General features: G+C 40.7%; 2 protein-coding genes across 6 annotated transcripts; both read right to left on the minus strand.

Annotated features, from left to right (window-relative positions):
• Positions 1 to 7: 7 nt before the first annotated feature.
• LOC128256054 (zinc finger protein weckle) lies at positions 8 to 2,177 on the minus strand. The gene is made up of 4 exons (XM_052986107.1): positions 1,935 to 2,177; positions 630 to 1,871; positions 224 to 573; positions 8 to 164 (listed from the first exon to the last, which is right to left on the minus strand). Exons 1-4 carry the CDS (start codon positions 2,112 to 2,114, stop codon positions 8 to 10), a joined length of 1,929 nt encoding a protein of 642 aa, XP_052842067.1. The 5' UTR covers positions 2,115 to 2,177.
• Positions 2,178 to 2,832: 655 nt separating this feature from the next.
• Positions 2,833 to 12,047, minus strand: LOC128256025 (bestrophin-4). 5 transcript variants are annotated; one of them, XM_052986058.1, is made up of 8 exons: positions 11,659 to 12,047; positions 8,584 to 8,794; positions 7,429 to 7,539; positions 6,214 to 6,970; positions 5,915 to 6,157; positions 4,233 to 4,893; positions 4,061 to 4,105; positions 2,833 to 3,426 (listed from the first exon to the last, which is right to left on the minus strand). In XM_052986058.1, the coding sequence occupies exons 2-8, from the start codon at positions 8,652 to 8,654 to the stop codon at positions 3,110 to 3,112; spliced, it is 2,205 nt and encodes a 734-aa protein (XP_052842018.1). In that variant the 5' UTR covers positions 8,655 to 8,794; positions 11,659 to 12,047; the 3' UTR covers positions 2,833 to 3,109. The 5 variants fall into 5 exon arrangements, with proteins under 5 accessions (XP_052842018.1, XP_052841989.1, XP_052841998.1 ...); XM_052986029.1 differs by having other exon boundaries at positions 5,765 to 6,157; XM_052986038.1 differs by having other exon boundaries at positions 5,765 to 6,157; positions 11,655 to 12,047.
• Between the last annotated feature and the right edge of the window lie 502 nt (positions 12,048 to 12,549).

Below are 12,549 nucleotides of genomic sequence, written 5' to 3' on the forward strand. Positions count from 1 at the left end.
GCAATACTTAGGAGTAGTCAAGTTCCTCGACGAATTCGTAGAGGATGGCACCATCGGTGTCCTTCGCGGTAGGTTCAGTAGCATTTTCAGGCCTTCTAGGTGCAACTTTTAGCCTACTTCCCCTCGTTTTGCTGGGCTTTGCGGGAGTTTTTATGAGCTTGGACCTGGAAAGGAGTGCAATGATTAATAGCTTTTTAAAATATGTTCTGAAGCTTTTACTCACGCCTTGGTCAGTTCCGCCAGCATGGGCAGTAGAGTAGAACGGGACACCCCGCGAGATTCCTCCTCGGCCAGTTCCTTGGGATGCGATTGGCGCTTGTGCGACCGACAGTTGGAGCCGTTGGTGAAGTCCCTTCCGCAAAAGTTGCACTTATACGGCCGGATGCCGGTGTGCAGGATGAGATGCGCCTTCAGTGTCTTGCTGCGCTTGAACGCCGATCCGCAAACGTCACACTTGTACTGCCGTTCATCCGAGTGGACCAATTTGTGCTTGTTAAAGGTGCGACGGGTCTTAAGTTTGACTCCGCATATGGTACACTCGTAGATTTTGTCACTGTGGGTGTCGGAATGGATCTAAAATGGATTGGGTAATCAGCGAGTAAGGAATATTCAATTCAATTTTTGGTTACCTTTAACCTGGCCTTGTTTTTAAAGCGTCGCTGGCACACTGGACACTCGAAGGGACACTCTTCGGTGTGCACCAGTTTGTGATCCTTGAGCCCGGTGATGTAGTTGAAGCTCTTGCCGCAGAGGTCGCAGACATAGGGCTTGATCTGCTTGTGGACCCCATCTATGTGTCGCTTGAGAGTTCCCGGGGTGGTGAATATCTTCTCGCAGTGCGGGCAGGAATTGTCCGGTTTCAATTTGGCGGGTAAATGGGAGCGATAGTGGGCGTGCAGTTGGGTAACCGTGGAGAAGGAGACTCCACACTGGTTGCATTCCAACTGTGGCAAATCCTGGGGCGCAGTGTTGTGAACCTCTTCCATGTGTCGCTTGTAGGCCTTGGGTTTCTTGTACGGTTTACTGCAAATGCTGCATTTGTAGATGGCTGGTTCCTCGGGGATTTCCACCTCGTCCTCTACAAGATGCTCCGGAGAGTGATCATCCTCGGATTCCAAGGATACCTCGACTTTTTTTGATTTTACAGGTTCCGATTGGGGATTGTGAGAGATAACTTCGTAGGTTTCGATGTGGAAGTCTTCAACTTGGGTTTCTTCTATTATCTGCGACTCCTGGGGATCGTGCTCGGACTCAAGGGACTCCTCGATGAGTTTGGTTTGTACAGGTTCAGCTTGGGCTTTGTGGGAGATGACTTCGTAGGTTTCGATGTGAAAGTCTTCAACATGGCTCTCTTCTATTATTTGCGACTCCTCGATGAATTCTTCCTCCGGAATGAGTTCTTCTTCCACCAAGCAATCAGAAGTGTCGTGGTGTTCCACTTCCTCCTCCACAGTTTCAACCTCTTCCTCAGCCAGGTGCTCACCCTCTTCTAAAATTTCCTCTTCCTCATCGATAAAATCCGGCTTCTGCTCAGGACTTTGTTGTTCCACCCCTAAACTGGGTATCAACAACATTTCATCAGTTTTTAGTTCTTCACCAACAATTGCTTTATCCCCTTCAATGAATTCTTCCTGCTTTTGCACAGGATGAAGTTCAACTGCCCTGGACATCATATGTTTCCATTTATGGCTCACCAAACCGCAATCCTCTCGTATTTTGTCAAAATCCACCAAAACATCCGCCTTTGTGGTGTGCAATCTGTTGAAAAGGGTTTGAACTTGGCGAACTCTTTCCGAAAATTCGATGAGGCAATCCATTAAATTGAAACATTCGACGCATAGACAATTACTGAGCTCATCCTCCCTTTTGATCTGAAAGGCATAACTTACTTAAGTGCTCTGCATAGAATAGATAAATAAATAAATAATATTTACATCCACCCAGAAGTATTTGCCTACGGTCATTGCCAACATGCTCGTCCAGGAGTATTCTTTGTCCTCCATGGCGAAGACGTTCCGGTTCGTCGGATGATCCTTGGCGCACAGACGACACCATCGATGCCAGGATGTTAAATCTTCTTTGCCGGCTTCTGATACTGCGAGAAGATCCGACATATTTTAATTTGAAATCACTTTTGTTTTGTTATGATAGTCAGCCCTGTCTTTGCCCAATTATCAGGGCTGCAAAATAAACAACCGACCAGGGATGCGGACGGTGTTTTTTGTTCCGGTTCACGGCACGGTGGTTCCATTACGGAATTTTTATTTTAAAGTACTAAAACCATAAATACCCATGTAGCTTTAAAAGTAAATATGCGAGCCAGCACTTATGTAGCTCAATGCAATATCTTAATTCATAAACTTGTATCAACATTTTTTGGGTTATTAGGTTTTTTTGGTTTACAACCATTTATCAAATAATTTTAACAATCTAATTTATAAATCTAATTTATAAATAATTTTATCAAATAATTTCCTGAAGGGAATTACTGCAAGAAACTAAAAAATTAATTTAAAAATAATAAAGGGAAGCTTATTCAACCATTTAAAGTGTTTATTAAACAAAAACAATTATTGTATTTTGATTTTTAAAGTCTTTTATTTGGTTTAAGGACCATTTAAATATACAACATATAAAATTTAAAATTTTATAGATTTTTCTTTAAAAATACCTAGTGTCTTTAAGATTCCGCCAAGAAAGTAATCTTTTTTACTAGTTAAACAGGATGGTTTACTTTTTTAAACCTCCAAATTTAAATTAAATAAGCCACAATAAGGGTAGTTTTTTTAAAAAAACCCATCGCCTGCCCAAATTAAAATCAAAAAAGGAATGTGAGCCATTTACAAAATAACTTATATTTGTAAATTCAAAAACGTTCTACTTAGATATTAGTATTTGTGTTATTAACTGCGTTAATTAGGTCCTTCATCACTCGAGCTCGTTTAGACGTTATGAGCATTCTTAAAGTGTCCGTTACTCTGCGTATTTTCAATGTCAGCGGCATATACATACGTATGGTATAGGTAATTAAGCTTAGCAGCTTAGGTAAATTAAATAATGCACTAGACTTAATCTAAGTAAGTGTACGAAACAAAATACTAGGTGTCCTTCAACTGCCGTTGACGGCGTCCTCCGACTTCATCGTCGAGTTGGACAGGACTTCTCCGCCGGCCAGAAGATCGGCACTGGATGCCACCGCTGGCAGTTGGGCTTGGGGCACTGCCACATTCACTGGGATCAGTGGGACCAGCGGCACAGCCGCCCCTTCCATTCCCGGAGCGGTGCTGATGGTTCGGGCCAGATTCTTCTGCTGCCGCATCAGCTTCTCCTTCTCGCGCTCCGCCTTCAGCTTATCGAAATCGTCGCCCTCGTCCACGGGCTGGGCAGCCAGAAGATCGTTGGAGGACCTCAGGTCCATGTTCTCCACTGCAAGCACAAATGGTGGGGGTCAGTGAAACATATTTATTGGTCGGGAAACGTGCAACGTCTAGGAAATGGCTAGGGCTAATGCTAGGCAGGTACCAATATGAAGTTGGAGTTACGGGGTTCAAAATTACCTACTTGACCAGCCCGAAAACGTTTCAGTGGTCTTACGTAGTACAAATTTGAAGGGCTAAGCGGGGGTTAGTACTCAGCAAATGGACATTGCTTTCAAGTAACACATGCCAATTGTTTAATATATTAAGTAAAAATTATAAAAACAATATAGATATACTCAGGTGTGCTGGCATTGCTTTAAGTTGTTTAAACAAAATCCGTTTTCCTATATATATACCAATAAAGGTATTATAAACAAAATAAAGGTATTGGGCAAAATGGATTTTTAAAAAGTAATATAAGTAATGACATCATTTCCAAAAAGCAAACAATTATTAAATGTGTATTCTGGCAACTTTTTAATTTGTAAGCCAAATGGATTGTGAAAATGAAAGCACACCTGTTACGAAAAGAAAATCATCAAAATAACATTGAAACAGGGGGGAAAACCAGCAACGATTACGTAGAAGAGCAAGCTAAATAATTCGAACAAGTTAATATGGCCAATGGATGTGAACTTTACCGGGCGTGACGAACCACCTGAAAACCTGCGGTGCATCGGGCCTCTCTTTAAAAATTCCCGAATTTGTTGAAAATGAAGATACATAAATGTTAAAAATGAGTTTAAGAAGCGGTTGGTTCCAACGCATCCGCTAACCGGATGGCCAGTGGCCAGTGGCCAGTCAGCGACTTACCCGTCTCCCGGCTGGCGGCCTTTTGGGGATCGTACAGGGACTTGGAGCTCTCACCCACCGGGGAGCTGGGTGCAGTGGCTGCATTGGACAGGAGCAAGGGACTGCCTCCCGCTGGCGCCGAAGTGCTGAGCAGGGCATCCACTCCGCCCGGTGGGAATAGACTGGACTCGTACTGGGACTGGGCGCGATTGTATGAGGGCGGACGAGCTGGTATGTCCACGGGATCCGAGTGGGCTGGTGGGGGCTGAAGCGGCGCCGAATTTGTTGCTCCTGCTCCCGACGATGATGCAAAGATGTCCATCACGTTGGGCCGCGGTTCATTTGCCCGCATGGAAGTGATGGTGGCCTGCTCATCCACCTCCTCGATGACTTGCTGCGTAATCCTCAGACTTCCAGCCGGCTTGCCCGCCGACGTGACCGGTCCCACAACTCCACCCGAGAGACTCGCCGAACTGGCGCTGGCTGGGAACTTGTAGGGCTGATCCTGACTGGGTGTGGCCGATCCCGGCCTGCTGTCATCGCGGCTTAGGAATCGCTTGAGGGCCGAGGCCACCGTATTCACCCGGGACAAAGTGCCCGAAACGCTTACAAGCGAGGGCGAGGAACCCAGGCGCATTTTGCCATTGCCCGCTGAGAAGTGTATGCCACTGGCATCATCAGCCTGGTTTAAGAGAAACAAATATTATGTTAAATATATTAAGTAACCAGTTAGTGGATATAGTGTTCTTTTAGATCCGCTGTGCCAGGGTTACTTTATACCATTAAGTGCTCTTAGGTCAGTGCAGCAGAAAGCATTTGAAAGTCGTGCAGTGCGAGGTGCTGTTAGAGGCTTTAAGCTGTAGACAGATCTTTTCAACAATTAGAATCAAAAGTTAGTATTCACATTCGTAAAGCATAGAGAGACACAAACACCTTCCTTAAATTAAAGTTAGATGGGAGACAGGCACAGTAATATACTCAAAGTAAATTAATTAAAAAAAAAAATAAAAGTATCTTAAAATAAATAATACAAATACAAATTAAATTAAAAAATTTATAAGAGTAGTAGTTCGTATGCCAATACCATATGATATTTATATATTTTAAAATAAATAACTTGCAATAATCTCCAGGAGATGCATTAATGTAATAAAATAAATATTGTGCATCTTCTTGGAGTATAGTATTTTAGATAACCGATAAATAGATAGTTTATTAGTAAGGCTTATCAATTAACTATTTCAAGAAATACTTGAGTTTTACTGTGCCCGCTCTCTATAGTTATACACACTCTGTACATCTAGATTAGGTTTTATATATACCAAGCACCGCTGTGATTCAGAATGCCAATGAGCGATCTGTGATCCCACAAATACAATCTTTCTTCGTGTAAAACAAGAAAAAGAGGTTAGAAACTTTTGAATTTGATTTGGATTTAGTTTTGACGTGGATCAGATCGCAGGACGATAGATGATGAATTTGGTTAACCAATTGATAGTCAGGTGCCAATGCTTCGTAACGCTAGGGAATGCGGCCAACGTTCTGATTCTAACCTCCTCATCTGGCGAGCCCTTGGGAAAGTCATAAGTAACGGACTGGACGCCGGACTCCGGAACAGGATTAGAAACCTGTGCCTGAGCCTGAGCCGGGCCCGTCAGCTTTGTGTCCGCAGCGGCGGCGGGGTCACCACTAGTGTTACCAACCATTTCATCGATCCGCACGGACGACATTGTCGAGGGCATGGCCGCATTCTTGGGCACCTCGATCTTGGCAGTGGACGGTTCCGGGTGATTCTCCCGGAATCTCTCGGCGGCTATTGTGTAGGGCAGCTCGTTGGGGAACACCTCGTCCCAGTACTGATCCTTCAGCAGCTCCGGATGGTCATGATGCATCTCGTCGACGATCAGATAGGATACCTGCAGATTGCGATCCACCATCCAGTTGACCTGTTTAACAGATTTCAATAGTGTTACGTGGAAAACTAATATTAAATGTCTTAAACCTCAAAATCATCATCGTCCTCGCCAAATGGATTAATGAGTGACTCGGCCACCTTTAGCCATCCCATGTAGAAAAAGAACTGCAGCGTTGTGAAGACGGGAAAGTACAGGTCCACCTTGTTCAGGTATGTGGTATTGCCCACCACCTTTCCATCGGTCCACTGCTGACCCATGCAGCAGGTAAGGAAGTACGAGTACACGGCCAGGGTCACCACTTGGGTGTACACCAAGGGTACACTGATCGTATCGTAGCTGATGAGGAGTCCACACTGACCCCGGAACTTGTTCAGCTCATCGATGATGGTCTTCACCGCGAAGTCATCTCGAATGCGTCCCTCCTTTCTGGCTCTAGTGATTATACTAGCAGCCCAAACGATAGGCAGCCAGTGCTTTGAAGGTCTTGGAAAGGCTTTGTTCATCGTCTCGATGATGGCCTTTTCATTGTCATTGAGCAGACCCGCTTCCACCAGATTACTGAGGCCCGGGAAACGCTTCTTAACCCTTGGCGAAACATTCGCCAGGACCATGGTCAAACACAGGCACACATAACGCATAATCGTGCGCCTCATCATACGCCCGCGCTCGTCCTGGCCATGAACATTCGAGCTGACAAACACGGCAATGGGATCTGGCCAGGGAATGGATGTGTACTGGTTCCACCAACGCGTCATCACAATCGACACATAGAAACCCAGCACAAAGGACAGGGGTATGAGTTCTCTATAGCTATCACAGTACTGAACAATGGCCTCAAAGGTTCTGAAAAAAAAATATTGGTTAGTTAAATAAAAACAGTGTAGCTTGTATTGCAGAAAAGAAGATCAATGAAGAAATTTAGCTATATGTGATTATAGTATAACAATTAATTTCATTAACTCATTACAAAAAAATTTGCTTTATTATGATTGAAAGCACTAATTTGGCAAGACAAAATTAGCATTTTTTTTTCAAGAAATTAGTCTTTTCTGGGTTAAACCATTTTTATTATATTGTTTTCAAAACATAGGTATAAATGCTTTACATAATAATTGTTAACTGTTATTTGGCTGGTTTAAGAAAGAAAACATAATTTTTTTTTATTATTTAATCATCATCATTAATTATTAATATAATCATCTAGAAATTGTTGAACTGCTGCAGTTTCAGATATATACATTTACATAGACAAATACCAGTTTTTCTCCTTTGATCATCTTTTAGATTCAGCCAACACTCACTCTTTTTGGGAAGCGTTAAGGCCAAAACGATACACCATGTTGATCGCATAGTAAATGGTCAGAAAGGCCAGAAGGTCCAACCAGACCAGCTTGTAAATGCTTCCACGCCATCTGAGAACAGTTAATATGCACATTAAACTTTAGTTTTGCCAATTATTATACACCCGACATCTTCGACAGCCTATAAAAATAGACCGTACACGTCAAACTAATCAGCATACACCAAACACTGGCCCTTATCAGGCATTAATAATTTCTGCTATAGCTTCGTTCCAGATTCCTCACTTGACATTCGAAGTTCCCTTGATTATGTTCGCCCATATTAATCAGCGGCAAAATGTCTGAGGATGAAACGTCACTCCCGACTTAACCTCCTGATAATGGCCGATAATTTTGGCCACTTGTTGTTGACACAAAACGTCATAAAATATATTTGAAGACCTCGAAATATAAATATTTTGTGCAGAAACGTGCGAATGCCGTTACATGACGTCCATTTATAAAGCTTATCAGTCGAATAATGCCTGATATAATGAACAATCAAACGATATCTTATAAGCAAGAAAAAGTGATACTGGTGTCAAAACAAAAACAATATTTTATGGTTCGTTTTTGGAAATTTTGAACGTGTTTTGCAAAGAGGAACTACTGAATCATAATGGGAGTTTCCTTTGATCACTGGCAGTTGATTAACTGATATCAACAGTAGCTGAATTAGATAATCAAACTATTTAACTGGCAGCGACTTAGATTACAAGCCAGCATATTATCAGCAATATATGTATAAATAGGGAAAACGCGTTGGGAAAAACTCAACCCCCGCGTTGCTCCACATTATTAAATTATAATTCAGCCAACATGCCATGACAGATGTCAGAGTTATGAGAACACGAGTCTAGATTACACATTTTTGTGTGGAGAGGGAGGTTGCGGAAATTGTCGTGGCAATTGCAGTTTTCCATACGAAGGAAAGTGGAAAAGTTCTGTAATTTGCATTCGCTGCAATTGTGTTTCTAGGCGGGTTATCCCAACCAATTGTCCGGAGTGTGTCGATGCTCTATAGTTAGCAAACGAGCTTACAATTTCGCACTGTACTTCTATATCTATCCATCGGCTAATATAGTGTTAAGTATATAAGACTTTAGCGTCACTCACCTGAGCAGCAATTTGAGAAAACAGCCAAAGCCGCGACAAGTGGCCACTTCACTTGTGTACGAAATTGTCATTTTTCTCTCCTTTTTTTTTATTATTCCACCACCAATTAAGTTTGTTTGTAGTGCTATTTGATAGCTGAGATTGTGATTTCGACGGTCTTATCACGTCTCGCACATCGCTGTATGTCGAAAATGAAAGTATCACTCTATACCTGAAATAAAGCAAGATAGAACAGAATTTTTTATAGAGAACAAGGTTATGTAATAGCCGGGGAAGTAAGGGCAATTACTCATAACAGTACTAGGAATCGCTGACAGGGCAACCAGTACAATAATGCAATTTGAAATTCTAAAATCGATTTTTTTTCACAATTAGACATGCGACGATATGACTGAAGGAAACCTGCAGCGCGGAAAACAATTGAAATGCATTTAACATTTAACAGAAATGCAACAACGCCGGACAAATTATATTAATTACACCAATTTATATAGTCGATGCCACAAAAGCCTCGGTGCATGTTCAGATATTTGTGTATATAGATCTATGTGTATCTAAAAGTATTTTCATTTGAGAAACGCTCAAGTTTGCGTGTGTGGGCGATGTCAAAGTCAGCATTTGAGCGTTTAGGCGGTCTCCATTTGATTCGAGAGGTGTCTCTGGGGGTCAGCCTCCAACGATTAGATACCAATTAACCAAGCAAACAAACTCAAAGTTAAACATCGATTGCCATCTACTGACTGTTCTGCATTTCGGTGAATGTAAAGGAGAAGTACATTATGTAATGAAGCCAAGATGAGCTCATTGAGTAAGGTTTTCCTCATATAGGGTATTGTTTATCTCCCTTTTACACTGATGAATTTCCGCCACAAAAGAGAGACAAAAAATGCGAGAATTTTGGCGAACCGGTGAGCTAATGATCAGAAATCACACCACGAACTCGGCTCTGAGCTCAAATTATATTACCAAGCCCGATGCCATGTGATCCCGGCCTTTCTGGTGAGGAGAACATGACATCATGTATCGGTCTGCTAACTTTAAAGGGGTTTGCTAGGTATGCTGAATAAAAAAACAATCGTGTTTTTTACACAGAAAAAAATTATTTTTTGAGCACCATTTACTACGCACTTCTAAAGCTATTAAAAATTGGCAAATATATTAAATAAGCATAAGAAATTATATATTTAATATGGAGTTTTATAACACCAAGTTTAAATTTTAGTTGGCTTATGTTGGTTTGGTTTCTACATAAAACTAATATTTTAAAAATAAAATCTTTATTAATTTACCCAAATTTGTTCTGTGTATGTTTGTATACATTGATTTATTTTAGGCATGGCTTTGAAACTCATAAAAAAAACAGTATAGTGACGTAGTTCGGGATTATTAGTTTATATTTGATTAGGCAACCAAGGTGATACATCGCTTTTTAAGGGTTTACTACGTTTTGTGATTATTTTACTAGAATTTAAATGAGAATTCCTTAAGGTCTGTTGATTTATCACTCGCTTGTAATCACTTGGACCTGAATCAGCAAACGACTGAGATCGTTTTAAATGTTGGGTAAACAAAGACAAAAAGCGATAAGAATGAGACTTTCGACTGGATATATAAGAGGTATAAAACAAATAAGCTAATTTATCGTTCATGCGAATGTTCAAGTAAACAGAAGCAGACAAAATAATAGTTGTATGTATATGTTAAATAAATAAAAAAAAGGGGAAACTTTATAAAGTAATGGAATAGAGTGAAAATGTTTCATTAAAAGGCTCTAAGTATAAAACTTTCTTAGTTTTTATAATTTAAAGAAATTAAATAAATATTTTTAGGATTCAAAAAATACTAAAATGTAATGGACAAGTATAAGGGTTTCGAAAACTTGCAAACTATTTTTTTGACCGCGACTGTATAAATGGATCGCAGTAAATAAATTTGCTCTTGCCGAAAGCAACAAAGGCGGATCATTATTTATTTTCATTGGGTTTTGATTCTTGGCACTTAGAGCTGCGGTTTGTCCCTCCTCTCTCTTCATTACAGGGTAGTCGCCAAGCCGAACCTTTTCTGAATATTTATCAACCAAAGTGCCACTCAAAGTGATATATAACCCAGTGTCATTTTGCTGATTTTTTCTTTGTCGCTTACGATTGTTTATTGAGCAAACTTATCGATGCGTTGGCTTCGCGAGAACTGACCTCTTCTCAAGCCTTTATATAATGCATTTCGTTTATGAACGCAATATTTGCAGGGCAAACTTTCAACGTCAACATTGTTGACCTACAAAGACAAATACCTAAATCGGTAATATTTACAATCTTGTCGCCATTCTTTTTCCCATTAGCATAATATTCAATATTCGTTACACTGATTCAAACTTGACGACAACAATCGAATCCAAATGACCGAGGTTAATGACTTTTTTGCCGAAAATTTGGCTGGCGACTCTCGAGAGCTGTCAGTGGGCCAGAAAGGCGCGTGGCTAAATTTAAATTATTTTCGACTGAGAGCACACTGCATTTTATTAAAATTCTTGGCATTACACCCATGTCGTTTAGAAAGAAGCAGAAAACTAGGTGGTCGGAAATAGTGGAATGATGGTAAAACATTACAAAACCTTACAAAATATGCCGGGTTCCTTTAAAAACTTGGTAATATGAAGTTAGTATTAGTATTAATATTTTACAACTAAATTTGCTGAGCGTAATAGTTTAAGTAATTTATGACTACTTTTTTCAGTTTGATTTATGATTTTTTCCGCTTGACAATAGGGTTATCTGCAGTGGAGTTTATTAATAGCTTTCTTTCGGTCGCCAAAGTAATTTGCGTAGAGATTGCAATTGCAAAAGCAAACGGATGAGTCACTTAAATGATACATATATCATATCCACAGTATATATGTACATAAGCTAGAAGGCTTTAGGGCATTGTGGATTTGATTTGTTTTTACTATTTGACGTTGTCCAATTTCGGGACCGGCAATCGATTTTAAATGCGCTCGTCATGCGTTTGAAACTGATTTTAGTTGTTATTCCCAGTGGTGCACTGTTATTAAATCGCGCCATGGTCATTTACACTTACATTTACTCAAACATGTTGTTGTTGCTTGGATTCACGGCACGCAAGCAAGGTAACAACAATAAAGTTAACAAATTCGCAGGTAGCAGCAAGGGGAGTCCTAAGGGCTAAAACAAACACAAACACAAAGAGACTCCGGCACGTTGTTGTTGTCGTTTTGGGATTTATGTACGAGTATTTTCTTCACTTGGCCTTTATGCTTCACTATTTTACGTCGTCGTTGCCGCCGAACTTCTTACACAAACACAAAGACACACAGACACAGCCACAACCATCCATATAGCGGCCATTCAACAAAAATCGCGTTCTTATGATTTCCCGATTTGGGTTTTCTGCTACTATTTTTTTTTTGGCCACTTCCGTGCTCAACGACCGCCAATGTGAAACTGAGAAACCGCCACTGGCGTGCGAAAATCATGCACTCAGCGTACAGCTGTGTTGAAAGCGAATGCGAAAATCGCGGAGAGGGAGCGAACAGAGCGAGAAACTGGTTGCCAGAGAGCCGTGGGCAGATAAGCCGAGCACAGGGCGGGATTCGGGCGAAAAAGGGGTGGCCGCTCGAATTTTGTTTTATTCAAAAGGAAAGAGAAAGCCATATAATGCAATCTATAAATAAGTCTTAAATAAATTTATTCACATTTCCAAAAGCATTCATTTTTATTTGTATCTATTTACTCAGCTGTAATATAAGGAAATTTACCATATACATATTTATGTGGGCGCCTAACTCAACACATTTGTACTTAAACCTCACAAGTACTTGAACGTTCAAAAAATAGAGCATACTTTCAGGCATACATAGATTATGGGTGCACTTTATTTCTTGCGGCAACAGTCCGAAGAAATCTTGTAAAATCAGAGATATCAAATTTGACGTCTTATTCCAAAAATCGA

Source organism: Drosophila gunungcola, chromosome 3R (genome assembly GCF_025200985.1).
Source record: "Drosophila gunungcola strain Sukarami chromosome 3R, Dgunungcola_SK_2, whole genome shotgun sequence".
In the NCBI taxonomy this organism is placed as follows: Eukaryota; Metazoa; Arthropoda; class Insecta; order Diptera; family Drosophilidae; genus Drosophila; species Drosophila gunungcola.

Excerpts from the sequence above, each read along its gene's own strand:
- LOC128256054 (XM_052986107.1), bottom strand. The coding sequence starts at position 2,114 with ATGTCGGATCTTCTCGCAGTATCAGAAGCCGGCAAAGAAGATTTAACA. Across the intron at positions 1,872-1,934 it reads GCAAATACTTCTGGGTGGAT|ATCAAAAGGGAGGATGAGCT; the intron begins GTAAATATTATT and ends TATGCCTTTCAG. Across the intron at positions 165-223 it reads CTGGCGGAACTGACCAAGGC|GTCCAAGCTCATAAAAACTC; the intron begins GTGAGTAAAAGC and ends ACTCCTTTCCAG.
- LOC128256025 (XM_052986029.1), bottom strand. The coding sequence starts at position 8,654 with ATGACAATTTCGTACACAAGTGAAGTGGCCACTTGTCGCGGCTTTGGC. Across the intron at positions 6,158-6,213 it reads AGGACGATGATGATTTTGAG|GTCAACTGGATGGTGGATCG; the intron begins GTTTAAGACATT and ends TCTGTTAAACAG. Across the intron at positions 4,894-5,764 it reads AGGGCTCGCCAGATGAGGAG|GCTGATGATGCCAGTGGCAT; the intron begins GTTAGAATCAGA and ends CTCTTAAACCAG.